We start from the raw sequence: 25,808 nt of genomic DNA on the forward strand, positions 1-25,808 counted from the left end.
TTAACAATACTAATTTTTATCAAATGTAATAGTGGTTCTAATCTTGGACCAGTTGCGATTATTCTTTGTACAAATACCCAATCAGAATAGGTTTGCTCCAAAGTGTCTTAAAATATATTTTTATTCAGATTGAGATTTTTTGATGCTGTCAATAAGTTATGGATCCGCTGTAAATACAGCATGTTAAACTTCAATAAATATAATAAACCATGTAAGTTACCTGTAATTTCGATTCATGTTGCAGAATGCATGTGTTCAAGATAATCTAGTAGCTATTAAAACAACACAACATTTTTTAAATTTCATAATTCTAAATTACGGTTTCTACAAACTATAACGGATCTAGCCTGTACCGGATCTTACTGTTATTTTACTTATTGCTCAGTTTTGAAACTGCATATCAAAAATGTATTGACCTTATCTTCAAACTGCTCACAAAGATAGAGTAGTAATGGCCTTGTATTCTTCTCAGGAAGTTGTTAACTGTTCATATGTAATAAGAATTCGTAAGATTTTTGTTTTAAAATATAATAATAATATGATACTAGTTTTTAAATTAATAATAGTTAATGTAATAAATCGATTAGTGATAACGGTATCATTTGTGATGGGACTTTCTGTTTGTAGCTTGAGTCATGTAACACTAGTTGTACCTTCGACGCTCGTATCGTTACTAACGATTCGTTAGTAGCGTTTCGGTTTGATAATGTTGTTACATGTGGTTAGTGGTTTTGTATTTTAGTTTCAGGCATATGTTTAAAATTTTCTGAACTAAATAAATTATTCTGTTTGTTAATGTGTAATTCACTGAATGTGTCCAATTATGGCAACAATATTTAATAAGATAATTAATTCATTGTATGCCTTTCTTCCCTGGGGTCAAAATTCGAATAAGAGACTGAGGTAATTTCTATACTCAGTTACATTCCTTTACATTGTCAAATATTGGATCTCTTATGACCAAATGGAGAAATTATAGTATTCTAATTCATTTCTCCAGTTTTGTAATTGTTTATATTTGTTTAGGAAATGTTTGCCTATATTAACTAACATTTCAGGGATGAATCCTCAGATGAAAATGAAGAAAATATTAATGTTGGGGTCACACCTCCTAAAAGGCAAAGGCTTCATAGACCACCTTTCAGGCAGAAAGTTTTGAATGGTGAGTTCTAATTCTTCCTCTTTAACTCCAAAAAGGTCAATAAATCTCTATCCCTTAGCATGTATATAAAACTTTTTACAACATTCTTAAAATTTATAGTTTTATTAAATTTTTTGAGTATTGCAGTTTTATTTTAGTTTGTTGCAATTGGCATTGAGTCATTTTCGTATTAGATTAAAGTGGTACAGAGTTATTATTTCATATTTGATATGTTTTATGTATGATTTTATAGTGTGTTGTGGACGTGAAGTTTCCACGTTGTCTTGTGGAGGTTGATTAATTGGCAAAAGCAGGATAATTTTATATTGGAGAAACTGTGTGATTGATTTTTCTGAATTTGTATATTCTAATCTAAATTTGGTTTAAATTTTATTTTATTTGTGCCACATCTTTATTATTTTTTTAATTATTTAATTTTTATCAGCCTAAACAAACTTCGTGCCTTGTAAAACAAGTGATAAACACAATTCTAAATTTGCCCAGTTTTCTGATTAAACACGGAAACTTTAAAATTTACTTAGATAATTTCAATTTAAAGCTCATTATAATCTTTTTGAATGGAACTTGTTTTAAAAGTAATATTCAGTATTATTGGTAGATTTACTTGTACCTTGCAAATTATTTTATTTAGTCCTGTTTAATATGGTAATATTATTTTTTGATCCTCGTATATCATTTAAAAAGAACTTTTAGATTTAAAAATTGTGTTCTACATGGAAGTTTGGTACACTTAACCAGTACTTCTAACATTTTAAGTGATATCTATAACTTACCAATAAATAAAGATAATATAGAGCAAATTCATAATAGTGAGCCAAAATCTCCAATTACATCCATCTGCACAAGTGGATAAATGTTCCTAACATTCGGCTGGATTCAACCTGAAGAGTTTATGATGAACTAAAAAAATCCCCATGGAACTGTTTTTACATAGGCTTGTTCTGAATACTGAATCTCAGCAAAAATTTTATATCAATGGTATACAATGCAATAATTTGAACTATTTTGGTATGGGTGGTTATGAAATTTGGTCTCTGACAGATGCTGAATAAAACAGAATTATGTTGGGGAAAGTGAAAATTCATCCATATGATAACTGGGATTAACATAGATGAGAAATAATCTAAGGAAACTCATCAGCCAATATCTCAAAATATGAAGACATGTAAATATGTAGCTTTTACTCAAAACTTGAATGGCATAGTTTATTTTAGCTAGAGGAAATATACCACAGAGCAAAATAAGTAACAGACTGAAGAACATAGATGATAAATAGAGCAGGTTGATTAATGTAATAAATTATCCAGAACGACTTTACAACCTAATAAAAAAAATTTAGTATGTTGATAAAGAGACTTTTTATTTATTTCTAATTTATTTAGATTCAATCAGTGTTCGTCAGCTGATGAATGGTAGAGATTATCTAGACAAGATAGAACTGATTAAGGTAGAAACTTATAAGTACTATACAGCTGATTAATGAAGAAAATGAGGCTTTCTATAAGTTATTTAGATTGATTCAGTGTTGATCAGCTGATGAAATAAAACATTTTTTCCATTTGATTAGTTATTTAAGAAAAGTAGCAAATTAAATTATACTCTAGCCAATAATCTTGTGTACTTGTTCTTTATTTGAGGTATATCTGATTTTTAGATTCCTTACAGTCTCTGTTAGCATCCAGAAAATTTTTTGTGATGAAGTAGTTGATGCATTTATTATTAGTCTTTTGTTATCAACATGGCATGGCAATAATTGGTGATACTCCCGAAAATCAGCTCCTAATTGCTGTTTATTTATTGTTATTGTTTTGTTTTATTAATATTTTTATATCTTATGTTTTATCAAAATGTCTTGTAACAACTCTGCTATAAGTTGTATGTTAATGGTGAAATGTTAATAAGTTTTAGAAATAACAAGATAGTGATGGAAAATGGGTGGATTTATCAGTGGTATTTATTTGGAGTTATCAGTTCAATATTTTGAACAATCGTGATCATGAGCTTTTTTGAGTTTGTTTTGGATTGGGTATTTTAGAGTTATCGGCTAACATGAATATGTGATAAGTCAATTCTTCACACTACCCTTTGATTCATCAACAATAACATAAAACCTAAAGCTTTGTTACTAATTCCTATAAAGAGGAATTTACATATTTATTCCATTGCTTATTTGCTTTATACATTATATGTTAATTTTATTTTCGTTTGATTGCTATTAATCATTTAGATAGTTAAAAATTTATAATTGACTAATGTTACAGCTATAGTCAATGGATGGTTCATATTAGGGAATTGGATTGAGCTTATACAGATTAATTTGATAATATTTTTATTTTGATGGTATAAAAAAAAAAAAAAAAAAAAAAAAGTTTTTATTATTACTTTACCTATTATTTTTGTTAGAATAAGAAATATGTATTGATATTTCACTCATTATTTTCAGAAATGAATCCACCTAATGTAACCACTGTTGAACCAACTTTTAAAGCTCCATTGGTTTCAAAACTACAAATAGTAAGTTTTCTACCTCTAATATTTTAGATCTCCCAAACAGTATCCTTATATGAATGTGTTAGTAGTTCCCCTTGCTTATTGTAGTTAATTGTATTGCTAAAGTTCAATTAGTTGTTTATCTGGCTACTTACATTCTACCAACAAAGTAGCAATTAATATTGTAGGCGTCATCTATTCATCACTTTATTTTTTTTTTCTGTTTTTAAATCCTAACTGGGACATTTTAAGGTTGCTAGAAACGTAATCAATCATTTGTACATATATCTGCTATTTATGGGTAATATGTGACTCCTGTTATCAGTTTTGATTTACTAAAATTAATACAGCACACAAACTGGTGGATATTTTCCACAAATTCCTCTTATATATTATATTATATTAGCCATTGGCTGTATAGATTAGAGTCAGCTATAATTTTTTTATTAACTCCTTTAGTTGTTTGGATTGATAATTACATGGTTCTATTTGTTTTCTTTTTATTTCATTTCATTATGATATAGTAAAATTGATGAGATTCAATGACTCTCGATATTGATAACTTGACTAATTTGTAAATAATTATTAAATTATTATATTAACACACCAAGATTAGATTGCCATATTTCTTAACTTATAGAAACTTTATGGACTATTAAACATATTGTAATGTTTCTTAGCATCACGTTTTTCTATATAAATATCACATTTGGCTAAGATATAATTTGATTTTCATTATTTGGATTCTAGTGGTACTTAATTTTTTAATAAGATCATTGTACTTTTTGTTGCTGTTAGTTTCCTATTTTAAATACAATATGAAACTCATTGACATTGAATCTATAAGATTTGGGAAACACCCTAGAAGGTTTTTTTATTCTGTGCTCGATGAAACTTTTTATCTAAATCAATAACCTTGAGAAATAAAAATTTTATTTCATTTTCATTATTGAATACTCTGTCTGAATTTGGTCTGGCAAAACAAGAATATTAGATTGGGATCTGAAGACAGGGTTTAGAATATTATAGATGAAAAAGTAATGCTATCGAGCCATCTATATAGTTGATGGGCATTGAGTTAAAAGAGGGACGTATAAGTTTACCGTTAGAAAAATATTTCTTATCTTTTTTTGGGGGCCACTCCTTGACAATTTCAGCATTTTGTTTAGGTTTAAAGTCATATTGAAATTTCATATCATTGGTATGTATATTCTATTTTAAGTTTTCTAATGATTATTATTCTAAGATTTCAGTATATCCCTCTTCAGCCGCCTTTTCTTCAAGTTTATGTTCAATTCTGACTCTTTCAGAGATCAAGTAACTTCCAACCTGCATAGTTTGGTATAATATAACCCAGTGTTGGGTATTATCATTTTTCAAGAAACTAAAAAAAAAATAAAAAAAAAAAAAGTGCAGCTACTTGAATCCAAGTGACAAATTTCAAATTATCTTACAGTTTCCTAAAGGAAATAAGTTAAAAAGTAATAAGGACAAGTTTGATCATGTAATAGATAATACTATTATAACATGTTATGGGGGTACAACATTTTATTTTTTGTTTAAGATAAGGAAATATAATTCTAGCATTCTAACCTTGATTTAGAAATATTATAGTTTTTATTTTAATATAAAAGTACCAAAAATTTATAAGATACTTTAATTGATTGTTAAGATATAAGATTCAAAACACAAAACCTTACATCTCTAAAATACTGGCAAACAAACGTAAAAAAGTATGTGTTCAGATAACTTGAAGTGATGTAATATCTCTAGTTGATGTGTCTTTTCTTTTTAGACTATTGATGTGAGATGTGCTGGATTTGGTCTGCATATATATAATCTTGTTTTGTTATATCCTGATGTCAAAATTTATAAAATGTTTGGTTAATTGATTACCAGTATTTTAGAGACTTAATGCTTTGTTTTATGATTATTTTTGAAAGTTCATTTAAAATTAAAGATGCAATTGCTTAATCAATGTTGTAAGTCATTATCTGTATCTGTATGGATACTATTAATGTGCATGGCTGGTGATGGAATAATAGTCAGCGAAAAAGTCCTGAGATGTTGTTATACATTATTAGTCTCCTTTATTACAGACTGAAGATTTTTACCAACCTCGTCGCAAAATAGCGTCAAGGTCTTCAGTTCCCCAGAACTGGGGTGTTATTTACATGGTAAGGTACTTAAGTTATATTATTTTAATTTAGTTATTATTATTATAGAAATTATTTTTTTCTTAGGTAATGTCATAGTTAGTCACTTAATATACAATACATACAACTGATTTGTTTTTAGGGCGATAATGGGAAGCCTCCAAAACATGTGTCTTCACCAATTAAGTTACGAAGGAGATTAGCAGCTTCAACTCCTATAGCTAGTAAGTATATATGTACTTATTTACACATAACCATTTTTGTGTTTTTGTCATGATATTTTACGTCGATTGTGAAATAATATAAGAAAATGTTAACTCTTACCATGAACAGAGCTGAAACATTTAGAACTGAACAATTAAATGTGAATATTGTAAAAATGTTAAACAAAAGTTGATTAATATCAATAGTTTGAAGAAGATAATGTTATTTTGAGGATAAAAAAAGTGGGTATGTTTTATATGTAAAAAGTTATAATTTACTTCATAAGTCTAAATCAATAATTATTTACGATTTATAAATAATTCCTTTGAAATGTAAGATTATTAAACATTTTAAATAGCTTATTAATGCATTATGTTGATAAATAGTATTTATTTAATCAGTTGTATGTACAATCAATACTTTGTAATTAACAATTATTTTTAAGCATTAAGAGACAGCAAAGTGATAATTAAGAAGAAAAAAGACTTTAATTTTTTTACTTTTTGGCTTATGCCAGGCACTGATAAAGCGGATCTAGTTAGTTGATTCTTAGAACTCCTGAAAGCAAGACCTGTGTGGATCTGGCCAGAATATTTAAATATTTAGTGAAAGTGTTTTCTACTAATTATAAAAATCACTAAAGGTCAAATATGATAATTGTGACAATAGAAATAAACAGTGAAGTGTTTAATTTGTGATTATGAACAAGTGAATGCAATAATGTTCAAATAAAAATCTTTAAAATTAGTTCAAGTGAAGGTGTGGAGTTATAAATGATTATTTAAAAATCATCAAGAAGAAGTCATCTCAACAAGCAGTGAAATTCAATTGAAATATCACCAACCAAGTGTTTTATGACATTTATAAAAAGGTTTATATTTTAGAATTTGTTTAATTTATGTTTATAGTTAATCATTTAAATTTTTTTGTTTATATAAGAAATTACATTTATTTTATAAATAAATGTTGTTTTCTCATATATTTTAAATATTCCTGAAATGAATTATTAGTAAACCTGAACTTTCAACTTGCAATTTTATTTGTCATTACGTATATTATTTACAAAACAATAAATATTTTTAGTCAGGTGTAGTTTGTATTTCAATATTTTTATATGACCTTAACATTAGAAAATAAATATAAACATAGCCAAAGGCCAAACAATTAAAAAAACATAGCAATAATGTACTTATATACATATAAGTATAAATTAAAGTGCACTAATATCAAGGCTCTATCTAAGATGTATCTATGACCTATTAGTTAAAATAATTTTAAAGCATAGTTTCAAAATTACACCTGATTTTATTGCATGAATTTGTTTAGTGAGTCAAATGAATAATCAATTTTGATATATGTATGACTTTATCCACCTCATTCATTACGTCAATTTTTATGTCATGTCAATAAACTTTTTTACTGGTTAATCTAGTTTGTCATATTTATTTAATCATGTTTTTGGACTATATAATGAAAGCTTTCTTATACACAAATATAAACTTATGCATAACTATGTCAATATAAGCTAAAACATTAATCTGGCTTAGCATAAAGACTCTTTGAATGAAAGAACTTTTTAGTGGTTGTTCGAAAAATATTATTTAGAGTTTGATATGAATGAGGATGCCCACAACAAAACTTAATAATGACTACATAAGCCTTTTTTCTTTCAAAAAGCACAAGGATAGTTCATGAAATTTGACCATAGTCTTTGGTCATTTAAAGAAAAGAAAAAAAAACTTGGTAAGTTGATGTCATATAATTCGTAATTGTTAAATCTGACCTCCAAAGCAAGAGGAACATCATTTTCTGCATGAGATTTCAAATAATTACTCCTATCTCTCCATGCCAACTTCTTGTTGAGGTTGTTCACCCTTGACATTTTAAATTAGATAAACAATGTTTAAATCTGATTTTAAATAAAAAAATACCTCATTTTAAAAACAAAATAAATTTTTAAAAAATCATCTCCATTTTCAATAAGCAGAATTAAAGTGAATATTAATGAGATAGTGAATTACCTCGGGCAAATACAATTTCGTATAATTTTTCTTTGACCAAGAGAGGGGAATTACTGTCAACCTGAGGTTTATGAAAATAAATATATTCTCATCTTTAAAAAAGGCATACTATCTCTGGGTAAACTTGGAAGAATGTTTTTAACCTCAGCTAGTTTATCCATGGCGAATAAACTTGAGCCGATACTTACTTCTATAACATATAGCTTTTCTTTCATTAACCATGCGAAACCAGTGTTTCCAGACTCTTGATATTTACCAGCCATCAATTATCTTTCAGCTGTTAGATGGACCATCTTCAAAAAACTTGTTTTGAAAAAATACATTCTTCATCTTCAACTCCAAATTTATGAAATCAACATCTATTGATAGAAGGTTATGGAAGCCTAAAGAACAATTTTTATTGTTCCTATCCTAGAAATTAAAATTTCAGATCTTTAACTGTGGGACAGTCAACATTTTTTTATAGATTTCCTTAGATATATTAATATATATAATGAATATATACTTTATTACATATATCATTCAATAACATTTTTCTTAAATGATCAAATTTTACTGTTTTGGAAATTTTTGATTTTTTTTCTTATATTTTGCAATAAGTTAATATTTTTACTATTTCAATGAATCAATTTTATAATGCATTTAAGGTTTTGATTTGAGTTTATAATTTACAGGTATCGATTTAACAGAGCATGATGATTGTAGATCAGCAGAAGATTTGGAGACTATATCACGTAATTTATGATTTCATTACAAATAATGTGTATAAGTTTGAGTAACAAGCAAGAATAAATTTTCAAATTCAGTTACTTTAATCTTATATTTGTTAACATCAGATTAATGTATGAGGCATAAAGTTAAGTTTAAATTTGTATAAACTTAAATCATTAATAAGCTGAATAAATTTAGGTTTCTCTTCGATTATTAGTCTTCCGAATCCTACATATCTTACATTACTTTCTATTTGAAAAAAATTGAGAAAGAACTTTAGAGAGGAAATAATTGAAAAGAACTTATACCTTTGCTGATATTTCTTCATTTTACAAGTATAATAAGCATAGAATTTCATTGAATAGATTTAGCTTGAAGTATCTAATGCTATCTATTCACATAGGTCTCACTTCTCCAAAATTATAAATAATTAACTCAAAATAAGAAAAATTACATTTGAAATGATAGTTCAATATTAAATTTATATTCTTGAAAATAATTAAAACAGAGTAAAATTAATTATGAAAATCTGTTTCCAGCCTGTTTTTATTTAATGTAGCTATTAACTGGTATCCAATTTAATTTTCTTGAATATTTCTTATAATCAATTTTTTTTGTATTTTCTTCAAAAATAATTGTCTTTTATTGAAGGTCATCAGAGGTGGGGTGGGGGTGTATCCAAATATATTTTAATCTAAACAGACAATGTTTCCTAATCAAAAAGGTTTTATAAATTATGTTAGTATTGTAATTTCCTGGAATATGAATTGAAACCTTTTGGAACTAATTTATTTCCATGATGGCTGGTCATACTTTAGACCCATCTTGCACATTTTCAAGCCTGTCTTTTACTTATTTTGATGTGTATTCCTACATGTCAACAAGTCATTACATTATTTAAAACATTTTTTTTTTATTTATTATAGATATTTTTATTCCTACATAAGAGATACTTCTCATTTGTCCTAACTAAACCAAATTCAATTTTTAATAGCCATTTTCCAATTTTAATTAGTGTGTGCTATGTTAATTTTTTTTTTTTTTTATGGTTCATTTTAAGATATTTAAATTATACCACTACCTGATTACAAACAGCGATCTTGAATATTATAATTTTAACAACACAGGTTTAGAACCTAAAATTTGATTAGATGATTTTGGTTCATCTCTAAGGCTTTTGGTGTGTTGAACACAAAAATGAACTCCAGTTTCTTCCACCATTTATAGATTTATCTCAAATCCATGAAATTTAATGGCAGCTTTGTTGTCCTGTATCATGAAAATCTTTCATAGCTCCTAGAGCACTCATTTGGGCAACTCTAAATTTTTATATTATTCAAATGATGTTAAAAATGGTACAAATTAAATTCTTAAATATATATATATTTTATTACATTTTATGGATGTTAGATCCCATGTTTTTTATGATTAAACAGTAAGGAACCCGACAAGAATAATTGTTTTAAAACCAAGTTCCATAAATATATCCATTTTATTCTTCATCTTTTGTTGTATTTACTATCTGCATATTTTAAACAAATATTACAAACTAAAGTAGTTTCTAATAATGTAAATTATTCTTGCTTTGACCTCTGTATTATTGTTGTACTTAATTCTGTGTAAATGTATCACACTAATGCATTTCTATTATAATTTAGATATAAATCCAACCAAATCTGGTCCTTCCTGTTCTGTCAGAAGACGTCCTGTTGGTAAGTTTTGGACCTAGATTGTTGTTTTAACGAATACGCAAACCTGTTTTCTATGAAAATGTTAACTGATGGAATTGAAAAGAAGAAGTAATAAACATTAATGGTTTTGAAAATAAAATTTGTTTAAAGAAAAAGTAGTTTTCTTTTTGCTATGTGGACTTTATCAAGTGTCATATATAATTTTTTTTATATAAACCATAATGAAGTTTAATACTTGTTCTTTAGTCTTTTTTCTTAATATTTAGTTTAAAATCATTAAAGGCATGTGCTGACTTCATTTTTTATTTTAATATTCATTTTTAACTTTTGTTTTCTGTGTATATGTATGTGCTTACAAATCCTGTTAGGGGATATGTTTGAACATATAACCAAGTGCTGGACAAAGCTTTTATCTTCTCAGTTTTATTTAAACTTATTCATAGTAAAACATGAGTTTGAACTGTTTCCTGTAGTTACTAACTTAAGTTTATAAAATAAATCCAATCGTAGTATACCAACTTATATAAGTACAAATGTGCAGAATATAAGAAAAAAAAAGGGCAAGTATGACAAGAAAATCTATTTGGTAATTCTACAAACAAGTTATTTAAAGTTATAATTTTGTGATAACAAAATACCTTTAAGTTTTCTAAAGATGTATTATTATTTTTTTATAATATATTGTTTATTTTCTATCCTGGACCATTTTCCTTTTAATATTTATATTTTATTGTATATTTATTTAAGAACCCTTAAAATTTATTGTTATATCTTTTCTCAAAATTCCGTATTACTCAATTAACATGATATCAATATTAATTTTATTCATATTATAAAATAAAAATGAAGATATAAAAGTTTAATCAACAAATCACCCCTATAAACAAAAATAATTGTTGGCTGAACAAATAAATTTAACATAATTTTGAGTGGTACAGTAGGATTTATATTAAAACATTCTTAATACTGGTTTAGTTGTTGTTATAGAACCTAGGTACCATCCAGTTAGTAGTCCATAGTAGTTGGCTTAACTCATGCTAATTAGTAGTACTCTTCTGGACTACTTAATCTTTTAATTCATTCCTAAATTGTATCTAATTGAAATGAAGATCTAATCCAGTTGACAATAACAACAATCTAACTTTACTGATAATTTATTGGCTAGATTTATAAAGTTTAATCATTTTTACTTTGTTTTATTTAGATGTTTGTACAAATTTTCTAGTTGTTATTTAGACCATGTTACTTTAGTGTTAGTTAAATTTGTAAATTGATTCATCTGTGCAAATCTTCTTTCAATGAGTTAACTACTATTTGCTTTATTAAACTGAGAGATGATATTCCTGCCTGCTTTTAAAAATGTGCATTTAATTTTAGTGTTTATTGTAATTAGTTGTAGATTTGACTGGTCCAGGCAATGATAAAATGACATCACCTGTCAAGGCTTCTAGGAGTCCTTCATGTGGTAAGTTTTTATATGATGACTGAACTTCTGCTGCTGAATTTCTGTGATATCTTTTAAAAGATTGATTAGTTTCTTGCTCAATATATTCTATATTATCTCATTTGAAAAGGATATAGGTATGATTCTCAAACAAGGGGCAATGTCCAAGTCCTACTTGAACAGTGTTTTTAAGGATCACTATACATGTTGGTTATAATACGATCTCGGGAAACATTTCTTTCTGATCGACATGATGAATTAATTATATTGCATTCTTTCACTGTTATTTGACTTTTCTTGAGCTCTGTAATTCTTACTGACATGGCTGTTCTAGATCTAACTTTATTTTCATAAAGCTCTTTCTTGGGATAAAGTTTTTATTTTATTCAGGTCTGAGTCAAAAGCTTACAAAAATGGTTACAATAATTTTTTATTGTGTTAGAACTAGCTGTAGGATATTTCAAAATATGTCTAAGAAAAAAATCATTGCATGCACCAAGAAAATCTCCTACTAAAAAAAAATATTTCTAATTTTAATGACTTCTGAGATTCTGAAGTGACCATCTTTTTTGTCACAAAAATGGGGGTAAAAATTTTAGTAGTAAATTTCACTGAATATTGGTTTGAGTTAAGAGCTGACTGAAGAAAATTCAAAAATTATTTAATTTTTATTTTTGTAGATGTGTTATTTATTGAAAATTATAACCTGAATGTTGCATATTGTTTAATATCACCTGTGTATCAATTGATCGAATTTCATTTTAGAACTTGCTTAGTAGAATTTGTAGCCTCGGGTTTTAGTTCTTCCAGTTGACAGAACATATTCTTTCATTTTCTGTCAAAGAGAATGAATGTCGTTTTTTTTTATCGTATTTTACAGACTATATTTGTTTTAGAAAAGCAACATCTCAAGATTACTTTAAGCATTATTATTCCTTAGACATTTAATGAACTGAGTAGTGGGTTTGATTTAATTGCTATATTTATTCTTAGTGATGCTTATATCAGCTAGTCCAAGTAGGATTTCACACCTAACACATAATCTACATTGTTCTTTTTATTCTTGGAAATAATAATTTTGAATTTTAAATCATTTGAAAAATTTCATCATTATTTTGAATCAGGATTTACACATCTTATATTTTTATTTAGAAAAGATTGATCATTAATTTATTATTTGATTAATACTTAATTGTAGTCTTAATGTTTATTAATGGTAAATATAGAATTGCGATCTTTTACAGGTAGGCCAAAAGAGCTTGAGTTGTATAGGAAAAAAACTTCTAATGTTTTACCACCTAAAGTGAAAGACAAAAGTAGAAGCATTGTTTCTGTTGACCTTACTTCTCCAACTGCTGTGAAACCAGCTATGCGAAAGAAACGAGTTAGCATTGAATCTTCATGTTCCAAACCTGTAGTAAGTGTACAGGTTTTAATTTTTTCTAATCTATAGAGTTTAATTTTGTAAGTTAACATTAGACATTGCTTGGTATCTACCTTATGCTTGGTAATGATAATAAGCAAGCATGATGAAATATGGCAAGTATGAAACATTTGATCAGATTATGGGACTGCTGTCATGGGCCTTCATTTTAGCTCCGTAACTATTTCTTTACATCCCATAACTTAATCCATTATTAACGTCCGGAATTACATTAGAGCTTTAGTCAACAATATAATAATTTTTAGTGCTTGTGTTATTGACCTTAACATGAAAAATTGCTCCTTTTGATGAAGGTAAGTGGACCCTCAGGATAATACAGGTGAAGGGATAATTAAAACATCCTTGTTACAAGAGTACCTGCTCAGTAATAGTGACAGTCAAATACAATTATTGAAAGAGCTGTACACACATATACAGGTCTGTTTGTTTTTGATGAATAAATGTTTGATTATGGAAAAGTTAAAGGATATATGATAATAACATTAATCCTTTTTAAGATATTAAGAGCTTGATGGTAATGAGTCTGATTTGTATCTAGAAACAATCACATTGTCCTTAAATACTGAATTTTCAAAAGGGCTTTCTCTAAAGAACTTTTTTATTTTGTTTATATGAAATAAACCATATTTCAGTGTTGTCAGTAATAAAAAATGGATAAATTAAAATGATGAAAGAATTGAATAACTAACCTAAGAAGAAATATTTTCTTATGTTGAAAAAAAACTTCTAGAAATGATGGTTGTAATGGTTTGGAAAAATGTTAAAACTTGCTGTTATATTTGGCTTGCATTATTTGTTACTTCCTAATTGAATTTGTTTTGTACAATTTGGTTGTATTCAATTTTGAAGAAGTTTTCTGTTTTTGAAGATAGATTGTTCATTTTTCTTATTACAGTAAATAAACTACTTTGGACAGGTTAGTCTTGAAAGTATTATATTCCAGCTCTATAGATTGGACTTACACAGCTTTGAAATTAAAAATACTTTATTTTGACATAGGAAATCCTTGCTTTCTTTGGATGCTGCCATTGGTTCTACTATTGATAAGATTGATAGATGATTGATCAATATTATTGAATAATATTGATGATTGATCAATAATATTGATGATTGATCAATATTATTGAATAATATTGATGAATATCCTCATCTTATTCAATAGTATTAGTCTACAATTATGTATTTTCTTGGTCTTAGTACTTGTATCTGACTTAGTCCTTGTATTTTTTTCATATCTTGATAGCTTAATTGCAGTAATGAATGAATATTTTTATGTAGCATTCTGTTCTGTGTAAGCAGAAATATGTTTCCCATTTTGTTTTGCAAATCTTTGATACCTGATGGTAGGTGGCCATATTATTAAGATATGCTTTTGATTCATAAAGTATTGTTACTGGAACAGATACCAGAGGGATTTGATTTTTGTAATTTTTCTGTACACATAATAAATATTCTTATTTTAGTTGGTATTGATTTTGTTTTCTTTATAGTATAAAGTATGATTTATCCAAATAAGTTTTTAGAATTGGGAATCCCTCCAGGGTTTTAATCTCTCATGGGTTTGTTCCAGGAACACTGTTTTATGATGCCATTGTATTCCCTTAACAGTAAATGGCAAGTATATGAAGTTGAAGTTCTTGTTTCCCGTTCAGCTTTATTCTATTGGAAGTAAATTTGGTAAGTTTTTCACTAAATTAACATCCTATATCCAACTTAAGATGAGAGTTGCCAAGTTAATTCACAAAAGTCTAAAGTAAAATCAATATTTTTTATTTTTTATTTTCCTGCACAGTAGCTGGACATTCATCAAACTTACAACATTTATTTAGTTTCTTTTTTAATCTTTTTCTTAAAAGCCTTATTTTTATTTTATCCTATTCGATTATTTCTTGTGAATACAATAACAAAGGGAAGATAAATCCTTAACTATTATTGCCGGTGTTTAACCTTTCTCGCTAACTTGCCACTGTTGTTGAGTCCTTATGTTATTTATTTTATTTTTTCCCGGCCAAGAAGACCGTGGCCACAGAGGGCCTATTGTACGCCGTCCCTCCTCTGCTCAAAACAGGCCAATTGCCTTTGCAAATCTGGACACTGTTTCGCAAAGTTTGGAATCCAAGATACGATCCTTACCAAAGATTAGGAATCGTGTTCTTGCCACTGCATCACATCTGCAAATGATGAGGTAAGCAGTCTCTTCCTCCTTCCTACAGAACCTGCAGAGAGGGGACTCTTATCAGTCCCATTTTATAGAGATGCTTATTTAGCTGACAGTGTCCCGTGTATAGACCTGTCACCCATCTTAAGATACTCCTATCCATATTAAGAAGGCAGTTACTTCTTTTCGGGCAAGGTCCTTTGAAGAACATCTTTGACTGTTCCATCCCTCTGGTATTTCTCCAGAGTAACCCAGCCTTGCTCTCAGCAATCTTTTTGATATGCCTCTTCGCAAGGCTGAGACCAATTCTACATATGGGGTCAGGTGTGAGAGGAACATACTCAGATCGTTTCCTTGCTAGGTAGATGTTATTTAATTTTGTTCAAGTATGAAAAATTTATTATATAGTTTTATTTTTTGCCATTTCTAATTTATATTATAGAAATATTACAGCACAAAAAACTGTTGTGTTTGGATGATGACTATTTGAAAAACTCTAGAACTTCTGCCATATGACATAAAACTCATTGTATTCATTTAAAAGTTATACTCAATTAGAGAAGACTTGCCATTGATGCGAGAGAAAGTTTTGTTATGATTCCACAAAGGATCCATGCAAAATCAGCAGAAGTAAATTTACAGTTTCTACATCCGATAGACAATCTTAACTTTATCTGGTCTATTATACTACACAGCCACCTTGATCAGGCCTAACTATGTTAACATTATTTCATTTCTGGCCTACTCTATTGTGCCTTCTTGATTGTTTCCTTTTGTATTTAGATTTTATTTCTGGTGCTTTTTTATGCCTAAGTCATTCAAAGTAAACTCATGAATGATCACAAAATATTATTTTATCAAAGACTAAATTTTTTATCTAACATTTTAATTTAGAAAATTGCTGAGATTGTATATTTTGCAATGGTTAATAATGTATTCTAAGTTCTTGGTTTCATTTTTTAATTAATGTGTTATAGTAATCTTATTTCTGTTTTTCCATTTTTAATTTCTATGATGCAGATCTATAAATTTAACTCTTCGTTATTAAACTAACATTAGTTATATTAACAGTGTGTATATATAACAGTAAATTTATAAATTGATTTGTAATATTTATTTCAGGCAGTTATTGACTTGGAAGAACGTAACAGCTATGGGCGAGTGCTTGGATCCATGTTGGAGGGTAAAATACCTGCTGCTCCACAGATGAAGTCCCCACCAATTAAACCTGGAATCCTTGTAGACCTGACTAGGTTGGTTTATTTAAATTCAAATATTTATTTACTTTTAATTCAGATTCACTACCATTGACTAAGCACATCTTTTGAATTTGATTATTTGTTTCTCTATTGAATTCATTATTCGATCAATTTGATTGGTTTGATGTACAGTTCTTTGAAAGACAAAATTACCCAAAATAAATAAAATCATACGAATTGTCAAGTAAATGAGTCAGTAGTCCATAACTTTCTTCAATTCTGATATGTGTATTCCTAGTTAGTTTACACTCTTTGTGGATTATAAAGGATTTTCAAAGGAAAGAGGTGTACAAATTGGTAGGTTGATATCTAGGATTTAAGAGGTAGATGAAGAATGCAAGGTGAGGAAATAAAGGATATAGGAAGGTTTTTTTGTTTTTAAGGATTGTAATAAAGTGGTCCCAAGATTTTATTGCCATCAGAAATTAGAATAAAGTCACTCTTGCTTGAAATACTTGTCAAGTCACTCTTGCTTGAAATACTTGTCAAAGTGTCTGAATTTACTGGAAATGTATTTTATAGTTAATTAATCTTTTTAGTTTTCTATTGTGCTCACTAAATTGTCCTCAATGCAGTAGGCATTTAATGAATCACATAATTTTAGGAGTATTGAGACGGATTTTTAGGTGATTCAGGAAATATGGTTACTGCAAGTTATGTATTAATTGAGGGTAACACCGATATTTTTCATTGAGTATTATAACTGAATAGGAATGTTGTTAGAGTATAGCTGTGGATTGTAGGGAAGGGTAGTCAAGAGAAGGTTTTGAACCTAAGGGTGCAGCTGCACTCACTAGAGGAGACTAATTCTAAACCAAATTTAGAAATATAAATAGTGATCCCATATCACTAATTTGGTTAAAATGATGCCCTCGCTGTAACTTTCAAAAGAAAATAATAATTTTCAACTATTTTTCTGTTACATTGAAAAGAGTCAAGGAGCGCTGTGGAAAATAAAAACGTTTTATCTTTTCATTTCTACCTTAACCTTAAATGCTTTCGTGATGACTGATTTTTCCATATATCCCCAGACTTTGCTTTGTTTCATCTTCATTCTATTCAATGTCTAAATAAAATATAACCGATAGCCTTGGCATATCCTTTTGACTTAATCATTGTTCCCAATTTAACCTTTAAATGAATTGAAAATTTTTACTTAAATAAAAAAGATATTCCTCTGAATATTCAATTTAAAGAATGTATCATTTAAATCACTGGAAAAAAATAATAACATTGGTTTAGGTTGTGATTCATTGATTGATAGATATCAATAGGTTTTACACATAGTAAGTGCACAATCTTATTCAGTCATATAATACTTCTTTATTTTCTTCTAGTGATGATGATGAGGATATCGATGTTACGGAGATTAAGGTGAATCCTTCCTCTTCGAAAAATGATTCTAAGAATTCAATTCGATATGTCACATCTTTGCCTGTTATAGAAATTAATGAAGATTCTTCAGTTTTAAGCACTTCTCCTAAAAATGGTAAGCCAGTAAAATTTGATATTCACTTACTATTATATTCACTAACTGATGTAGTGTTTTACTGGTCTGAATTTACTATCTTAAAAATAAAATTATAACCTAGACCATTTTTTTTTTTTTTTTTGTCTTCTTTTTTAGTACTTACTTCAATAATTTACTATTCATGATTTAGTAGATAAAGAATATATTCTGTATTATTGGATTCAGAAATGTTTAGAATATCTTCCATATTTTTCATTGAAATTTATTTTGTTATGTTCTATTTCAATATATTTTTTAGTTTAAACATTCTTCTTACCATCTTATTAGTTTTATATTATGGAAAAATCAATAAATAATTGATTAACTATTGTTATGTATTACAGGTACTAGATCAAGTATTTCTAGAGTTAATTCATTTGAGGTCAAGTTAAAAGATCACCCTTGTACTCATCAGGATTGGGTTGTTAATTTGTAAGTATCTAATCTTTTGTTATGCTTTATGCACAGGATATTCCAATATATGGGTGATTCTCCAAGACATTTTGAATGTTTGAATTTCATGAAATAAAATGTTGCTGATTCGACAGTGTTTTTACCAAAATCATTTCTTTGCATGCTTAATAGCACATAGTCACCAAATTTCATTCATAGAAGTTTTTTGTTTTCTTGTTATTAAATTAAATTAAACAGTAAATTAATGAGGAATGTTGACCTTTTCTTTAGGAAAAGTTTATTTTTAGTATTGGTTCTTCTTTTCTCCCAAATCCAAGAAAGTTATATTAGAATTGAAATAATCCAAAACTGAAGAAAAAAACAACAAATAATTTCATAAATTTTATAATATTGGATTGTAAAATAAGTTCATAGTGCTTTCCAACATCTCAATATAATCGTCTCTGTGTTAATAAAATCATGTTTACTTGGTAAGTAATGTTTACATATTCTAAAAAAGGACTAGTTAAGGTGCTTTTATACATCAGTTTCAACCGAGATTCATTACCTTCAAGTGGTTTTTTGCTTGCTCAAAATTGAAGTGAAAAAAATTCATTTTCGTCATTTAATAATTTTTTTATTTCCGAAAAGGAAAATTTGCTGCACAGACGGTTAACAAAATTTGCAGTGTGTACAGTGATGATGCCTTATGATAAAACACCATAAGTGGTTTGCACGGTTCAGAACTGGAAATTTTGACTTAAAAGACGTCCTTTTACTGTTCACAGACAGTAAATAGGTCACAGACAACCCTCACTCTATAACATGGGATATCGCAGAAATACTTAACATATCTTATACAAGTGTCTCAAATCATTTGGGGGCTGCGGGATATGTTTCTCAAAGTGATATGATATTGAAAAACGCTACGAACTTATTTTACAACCCAATAGAGTACATAATATTCTATAATTTTTCTAAAGCTTCTTCCTCATCCAAGACTGGTGTGTTTTATTACATTGGGGCTGTAGGGATGTTTGTTATGAACCTTGGGTTTTGGAGGATAATCCCATTGGGCTTTGTCATGTATATAATTTCTTTGGTGAATATTAAAGTAATAATAACAAAGGAATAAGAATCCAGTCTTCTAGAGGAGATAACTCGGTTATCTTTGCCTTGATAAAAAAAAAAAAAAAAAAAAACTTTCCATAGTAGTATTAGATCATCAATTAGAAAAATATGAAATTGAATATTTAATAAACACTTGCAAAATGATGTTAAGCAACAAATTAATGAGGTGTAAGAACGAATACATCAGAAGTTACTTTCTGTAATATGTCTCTAAGGTTATTGATCTGAATCATAACAATAAAATCAGCAGGAAACACTATTAAAGCTCACTGCCAGTGTTGTGATTGAAACCATAAAGATAATTTATTTATAATCATAAAATTCTTTCTTGAGACTGGCAATTTTTTACTAAATAATTCAAAACATTATCCAAATTATAGTCTCAAAACTTTTATTGTTTTTACACGTCCAACGTTTCGGCCATCTTCAGGGACAATCTACTTAATTCACTATGAAACATATTATTTTATCATTCCAAACACTTCATACAGGCTATTCTGCCCAGGTCAAAACATTTTTATCCAATAAGTCAAATATCCATTAAAAATCACAGTCAAAAATATTTCTCATTAACCACTATCATACACTTTTTTTTTTCAAAAAGTGTACGATAGTGGTTAATGAGAAATATTTTTGACTGTGATTTTTAATGGATATTTGACTTATTGGATAAAAATGTTTTGACCTGGGCAGAATAGCCTGTATGAAGTGTTTGGAATGATAAAATAATATGTTTCATAGTGAATTAAGTAGATTGTCCCTGAAGATGGCCGAAACGTTGGACGTGTAAAAACAATAAAAGTTTTGAGACTATAATTTGGATAATGTTTTGAATTATTTAGCATAAAGATAATAACTATAAGGGAATTTAAACTTTGACAGAGGAATGAGAATCTGTTAAAGATAAAATGAGTCTTTAATAAGAGGTGTATTGATAGGGAATTTTCTTTTTCCTACATTAAAAGGCTTGAAAATGGGTGACATCTAGCAAAATCTACGCTAGACGTCTCCATAACCCTTACATTGGCTGTTAAAAGTAAAAAAAACACGATTTCAGATAGACAAAAGGAATGATGATCGGGTAGTTTATGATCATTTAAAATAATAATTTTTAGCAATTTTAAGATAAATAAATTAATTAAGTTATAAAAATTGATCTGGCAAAAAAATATTAATGTTGGGTACACCCTATGGTGTTTCCAACATCTATATGTTGGAGTGAAAATGCCCATTTTTGGACGATTATATTGGGGCACCCTGTGTATGCAGATATTCTAAAATCCCCTTACATGAGCAATTTTGATTTGAATTAGATCAGTTATTAAAAACCTCTCTTTTATTTTAGAATGAAAGACTATGAAGAAACACAAAAATCATTCATTGAAACTCGTGATCAGTACTACAAGGAAGCAGCTGCATGGAGTGATGAAAACCGTAGAGCTGTCGAAGAGATCCTAGAAAAGAAATTGGAACGACATCTCAAAATAACAGAAGCCTTAATTACTGAAACTCCTGAAGAAAAATATGCACCAATAATTAAACCTTTGCCTACTTTGTCAAAGGCAGCAGAGGTAATGAATATTGCTTACAACTTGTATTATAAATAAATAAAAAATATTGATGGCTTACTTCACATTAGTACTAAGTACATTACCACTAACTTTACGAAAAATAAAAACCTTTAATTGTATTTTCATAAAGTTAGTACAAATGTACTTAGCACCAATATGTAGTAAGCCAACAATATTATATTCAAAGTTTAATTTTTTAGTTTAAAAGACATAACCTGCATTAATTTAAATTTATTTAGTTGAAAATAAAAGGAGCATTAGTCAGATCCCCAGAATATGAAGTTCTGATCGAGAAGTTCAATTTGAAAATCACACGACGTGATATTCAGACCTTGAATGGGCTTAATTGGTTAAATGATGAGGTAAGTGAACTATAAATTATTAAGTAATTTTTTTTAACTAGATACAAAGCTTGTCTAATCTTTTATCTAATTCTAGGTTATTAACTTTTATATGCAACTATTGGAAGATCGTGCTCAGAAAAATGAAAGATATCCACCCATCCATACCTTCAGTACATTCTTTTATGCTGGGCTTCAATCGAGAGGGCATTCTGGTATGAAACGATGGACAAAAAAGGTTATTATGCGTTTCTTTTTTTTTTTTCATATTCATCATGAATTTCATATACACACAAATAATTTCCTCTTCTGTTCAAAATTCATGAACCTTTAATCCTTCTGAATAATCAGAGGAATAAATTATAATGTTTATTAGTTTAGATTTTTTCCTACTATACTCGTTAGCTCTATTACTGAATAATCGTTTTCCTGGAGGTAATGTATTGCACCAGTTTAACAGTCGAGTAAATCGATAGAGCAAATGATTTAAATTACCTTCTTACCCAGCCTACTTATACGGTTATTCAGAAAATCATTGTTTCTTTCATTTAATTGCAGCTTTTACTTTTTAGGTGAACATATTTGAAAAACAACTCATCATTATACCTATTCATTTGCATATGCATTGGTGCTTAATTGTTGTAGACCTAATGAAGAAAGAGATAAACTACTATGATTCTATGGGACATGACAATAATGAATGTTTAAGGGTAATTATGAAAAAGTACTATATATATTTTTTTGTATGCCACAGTGAAACTTAGGTTATTATTCTTGATTATTTTCCAGGAAGTTGTTTATTCTTTATGTATTAAGATGGTGAGATGAAAAGAAACTTGCTTTAGAATATCACATCATACTCTGTATTTAATTTTACAATGTTTCGTGGTGTTTTCCCTATCTTCTGGTAATATCGTTTATGACCAGCTTTATCCATTTCCTTTCTGAAATTTTGTCTTTACAGTTACATGATTAAAAAGTCTTACAAAATATTGTATAAACAATATTTTAACGTTGTAAAATTAAATATAGATCATTAAATGTTAATACATAAATATAAAGTTATGATATGAAGCTATCAGGTTGTTTTAATCTTGAATTCTTCAGTGAATTTTCCTTATCAATTTTTTTTTCTACAAAATATTTCATTATTTCTGTTTTTGAAAATTATCTCTTAAATTTTCTTTGAATTCAGTTCATTAGTTTAAGAAAATAACTGATGTTTTGAGATGATTTAGGCTTGAATTGTTAATGAAAACTTTTAAAAATGAAACATTAAAGAAAAGTTTTAAAATTGAAACATTAAAGAAATCATAAAACATTAAAGAAAAGTTTCAACATTAATTGAGTTGCATTTTCATCTTAAGTGTTAAATTAATTGAATTTTTTAAGATTGTTAAATAACTTTTTTATTCTTTTACAGCATATATCCAATTATCTTATTGCTGAACACGAAGTGAAACAAAGTTCTTTATTGGATTTGATTGATTGGAAAGTACAGAATATTAAGGTAATAAAGCACTTGATTGTTACCTGTTGGTTAATTTTGTTAATTTGTTGATCAAAATTTTTGGTATTGAAAATAATCATTTACATATTACTCAAAATTCTCATTAGTATTTAAGAAATGTTTCTTACAGATTTTTATCTCTGTAATTTGAACAATTAAAATTAAAAAGAAGTGATTCTCTCGGTTGTTTGCTGATTCAATTTGCCCTTAAACTGAGATAGTGGAATTTTAATGGAAAATTACCTCATGATATCCAGAAATCCCATTTTGGTCATAAAATAATAAGATATTACAAAATGTGGTGAAGTTGTGTGTATTAACAATTGTTATAAATGTTCACATCTATTCCAGACCATAAAACATTGAGAGAAGCTAAAATTCATTTTGATGCTATTGTTTGGAGTGCTCACTTGTTTTGATTATTAACTATTCGGTATTATCATTGACTATAGACCACAAAATCAATGTTTAGAGTTAGAATATTGGTTCACAGGAACATTTTATTTTCATTTATTTATTCATCTTAAGAACGTGATTTTTAGGAAGACTATTTGGTAATATTGTAATATATAGTATATAGGTAATATTATAATATAATAGGTAATATATATTTAGATTGAATGAGGAAAACCATCATTTTCTCAAACAAACAAAATATTTATTTATTACAAAAAATAAATATGTACTATCATTACCAGTATGATCCTGATCTTTATTTTAAAAACATATTTATTTAAATTAAAGATCAGGATCCTACTGGTAATGATAGTACGTTTAAGCATTCTTATGGCCTCTCCATTCAGTACATCGACTTGGTTTTATATTGTTATTATCGAATTGTTTCCTATTGTATTTTTCATTACTACAAGTCATGAGTTTTCATGGAAATATCTAATTTAAGATCACGTATTATTTTCAAAAACTCAACAACTGTTACAATCTAGGTAGTTGTCCAGATTTCTCCCTCTTTATCAAAGGGAATATTGTCCTATAGAACCTGTTGAAACTTATTAAGTTTTACTTTAATTAAGTGTTCTTTAACTTTTAAAATACAATTAATATTTGAATTTAAGAGATAAAAGCTATTGGAAAATTGCATTTAATAAGTACATTTATTTTGTACTTGTAATGATCATTTTCCTAGATTATATTGAACCTGATTACTTCACCCTTATCATGTCATCAGTGCAATGTTTAAGGTTTTGCATAATCAGACATCTAAGTTTATCATGAACTTAACTTCTTTCCATTAATGTTGTTTTAAAAACATACCAGACAGTCATCTTATGGATTTTGACAAACAAAATTTCTGAAAAAAAAAAAAAAAAAAAAAAAATTTCAAAGAGTTAAATTAATGACACTCATAGATTTTGTGTTAAAAAAAATTTAACGACACCTGACTGGAATCCAAATGTTTTTATATTTAAAAGCTCTGAGCGCCGATTTCTAACCCCCTCCTCCATTAATGGAAGGAAATCAAGAATTTTATAAACGGTTTTAATTCGTATAGCGGGTAGTAGACAGAACAGGAAGGGAAGGGAAGGGATCATATCTACCATAGGGTTGGCATTCCTCTTCTTGGCATCACAAGCATCCTGCTCCCTAAAGGTTGCATTCTGTACTGCCGAATTCCTTCTCGTCATAGGCGGTGTATACTTTAAGGCCCTCGGCTAATTTACTCAAGTGAGATCTCCTTGCACCAATTTCCTTCTGGTATCTTAGGATTTGATTGGTGCTTGTTGAAGAGTGCTTCAGTTCTATAAAATACTTTAGAAATGCAGAAAATAATAATATAATAAATTGTAATTTATATCAATAAGGGAATACATTTACATTTACTGGCAAATATTAGAGAAAAATAAGATTCTAAAACAATTACAGGAAGATTTAAAAAAAAAAAGTTTCTACATCACTATAATATCACTGTAACGTCGAATATAATTATTGTATAGATTTGATACTTTACTAGTTTCGGAATTATAATTAATATGAATTCATGAGATATATAAATTAATTCATTAATGATTAAAATGAACTTTCTTTTTCTTGATAAAATTTAGTATTTATTTATTTATTGTTATTATTTTTGTATGCATGGCATATAGAATGCTATTATAAATTTTAATTGAATATAATTGTTGACAACTATGTTGGGTTTTTGTGTATATATATTTAAAATGTTTATTATTTTTTATACTGACAATAATCCTGTTTTATATTTGATAAAGGAAAAAAAAAAAAAAAAGGAATTTCTATAAGAAGTGAAAAATTCCAGTTTGTGCTTAAATTCTTACTGCAAATTTAATATAAGTTAGTTGGAAAATTTTATTGGTTTTGAAACCCCTACAGAGGTAAGTTAGTGGATCAAGTTGGGTTTTAAAGGTTATCACTTGGACATCAACACCCTGCATTTTTAATCCCTAGAAATTAGTTTTTGAAGTAACACACAATTAAGTGCAGGCTGTCATACCAGCCCACAATTATTCTAACAATAGCATATTTGCTGGCGATTGCTTTTCATATATTCTTTCCCATGTCTAAATTTGCATAAATCTTTTTCTCAATGTTTTCAGGGCAAGATTAAATTTATTAATTTTTCTTATTAAAGACAT

The 25,808-nt window shown here is 27.9% G+C and overlaps 1 protein-coding gene across 6 annotated transcripts in view; it reads left to right on the plus strand.

Annotated features, from left to right (window-relative positions):
• Positions 1 to 274: 274 nt before the first annotated feature.
• Positions 275 to 25,808, plus strand: part of LOC106682670 (sentrin-specific protease 1) — a 28,353-nt gene continuing 2,819 nt past the window's right edge. The window contains exons 1-17 of one of the 6 annotated variants that reach the window (XM_014423664.3): positions 275 to 493; positions 1,059 to 1,162; positions 3,606 to 3,676; positions 5,752 to 5,829; positions 5,951 to 6,032; positions 8,708 to 8,767; positions 10,403 to 10,456; positions 11,829 to 11,900; positions 13,124 to 13,296; positions 16,604 to 16,734; positions 18,078 to 18,229; positions 18,595 to 18,682; positions 21,120 to 21,345; positions 21,585 to 21,707; positions 21,784 to 21,924; positions 22,259 to 22,396; positions 23,110 to 23,196. In XM_014423664.3, the coding sequence (XP_014279150.1) occupies positions 492 to 493; positions 1,059 to 1,162; positions 3,606 to 3,676; positions 5,752 to 5,829; positions 5,951 to 6,032; positions 8,708 to 8,767; positions 10,403 to 10,456; positions 11,829 to 11,900; positions 13,124 to 13,296; positions 16,604 to 16,734; positions 18,078 to 18,229; positions 18,595 to 18,682; positions 21,120 to 21,345; positions 21,585 to 21,707; positions 21,784 to 21,924; positions 22,259 to 22,396; positions 23,110 to 23,196 (1,782 nt within the window). In that variant the 5' untranslated portion in view covers positions 275 to 491. Of the gene's footprint in view, positions 507 to 615; positions 904 to 1,058; positions 1,163 to 3,605; positions 3,677 to 5,751; positions 5,830 to 5,950; positions 6,033 to 8,707; positions 8,768 to 10,402; positions 10,457 to 11,828; positions 11,901 to 13,123; positions 13,297 to 16,603; positions 16,735 to 18,077; positions 18,230 to 18,594; positions 18,683 to 21,119; positions 21,346 to 21,584; positions 21,708 to 21,783; positions 21,925 to 22,258; positions 22,397 to 23,109; positions 23,197 to 25,808 lie in introns of those variants that run through there. The other 5 variants (XM_067051379.1, XM_014423660.3, XM_014423663.3 and 2 more) reach the window with 5 other exon arrangements.

The sequence above is a fragment of the Halyomorpha halys genome, unplaced genomic scaffold (assembly GCF_000696795.3).
Source record: "Halyomorpha halys isolate HHAL.00 unplaced genomic scaffold, Hhal_1.1 Scaffold434.1, whole genome shotgun sequence".
Lineage (NCBI taxonomy): Eukaryota > Metazoa > Arthropoda > Insecta > Hemiptera > Pentatomidae > Halyomorpha > Halyomorpha halys.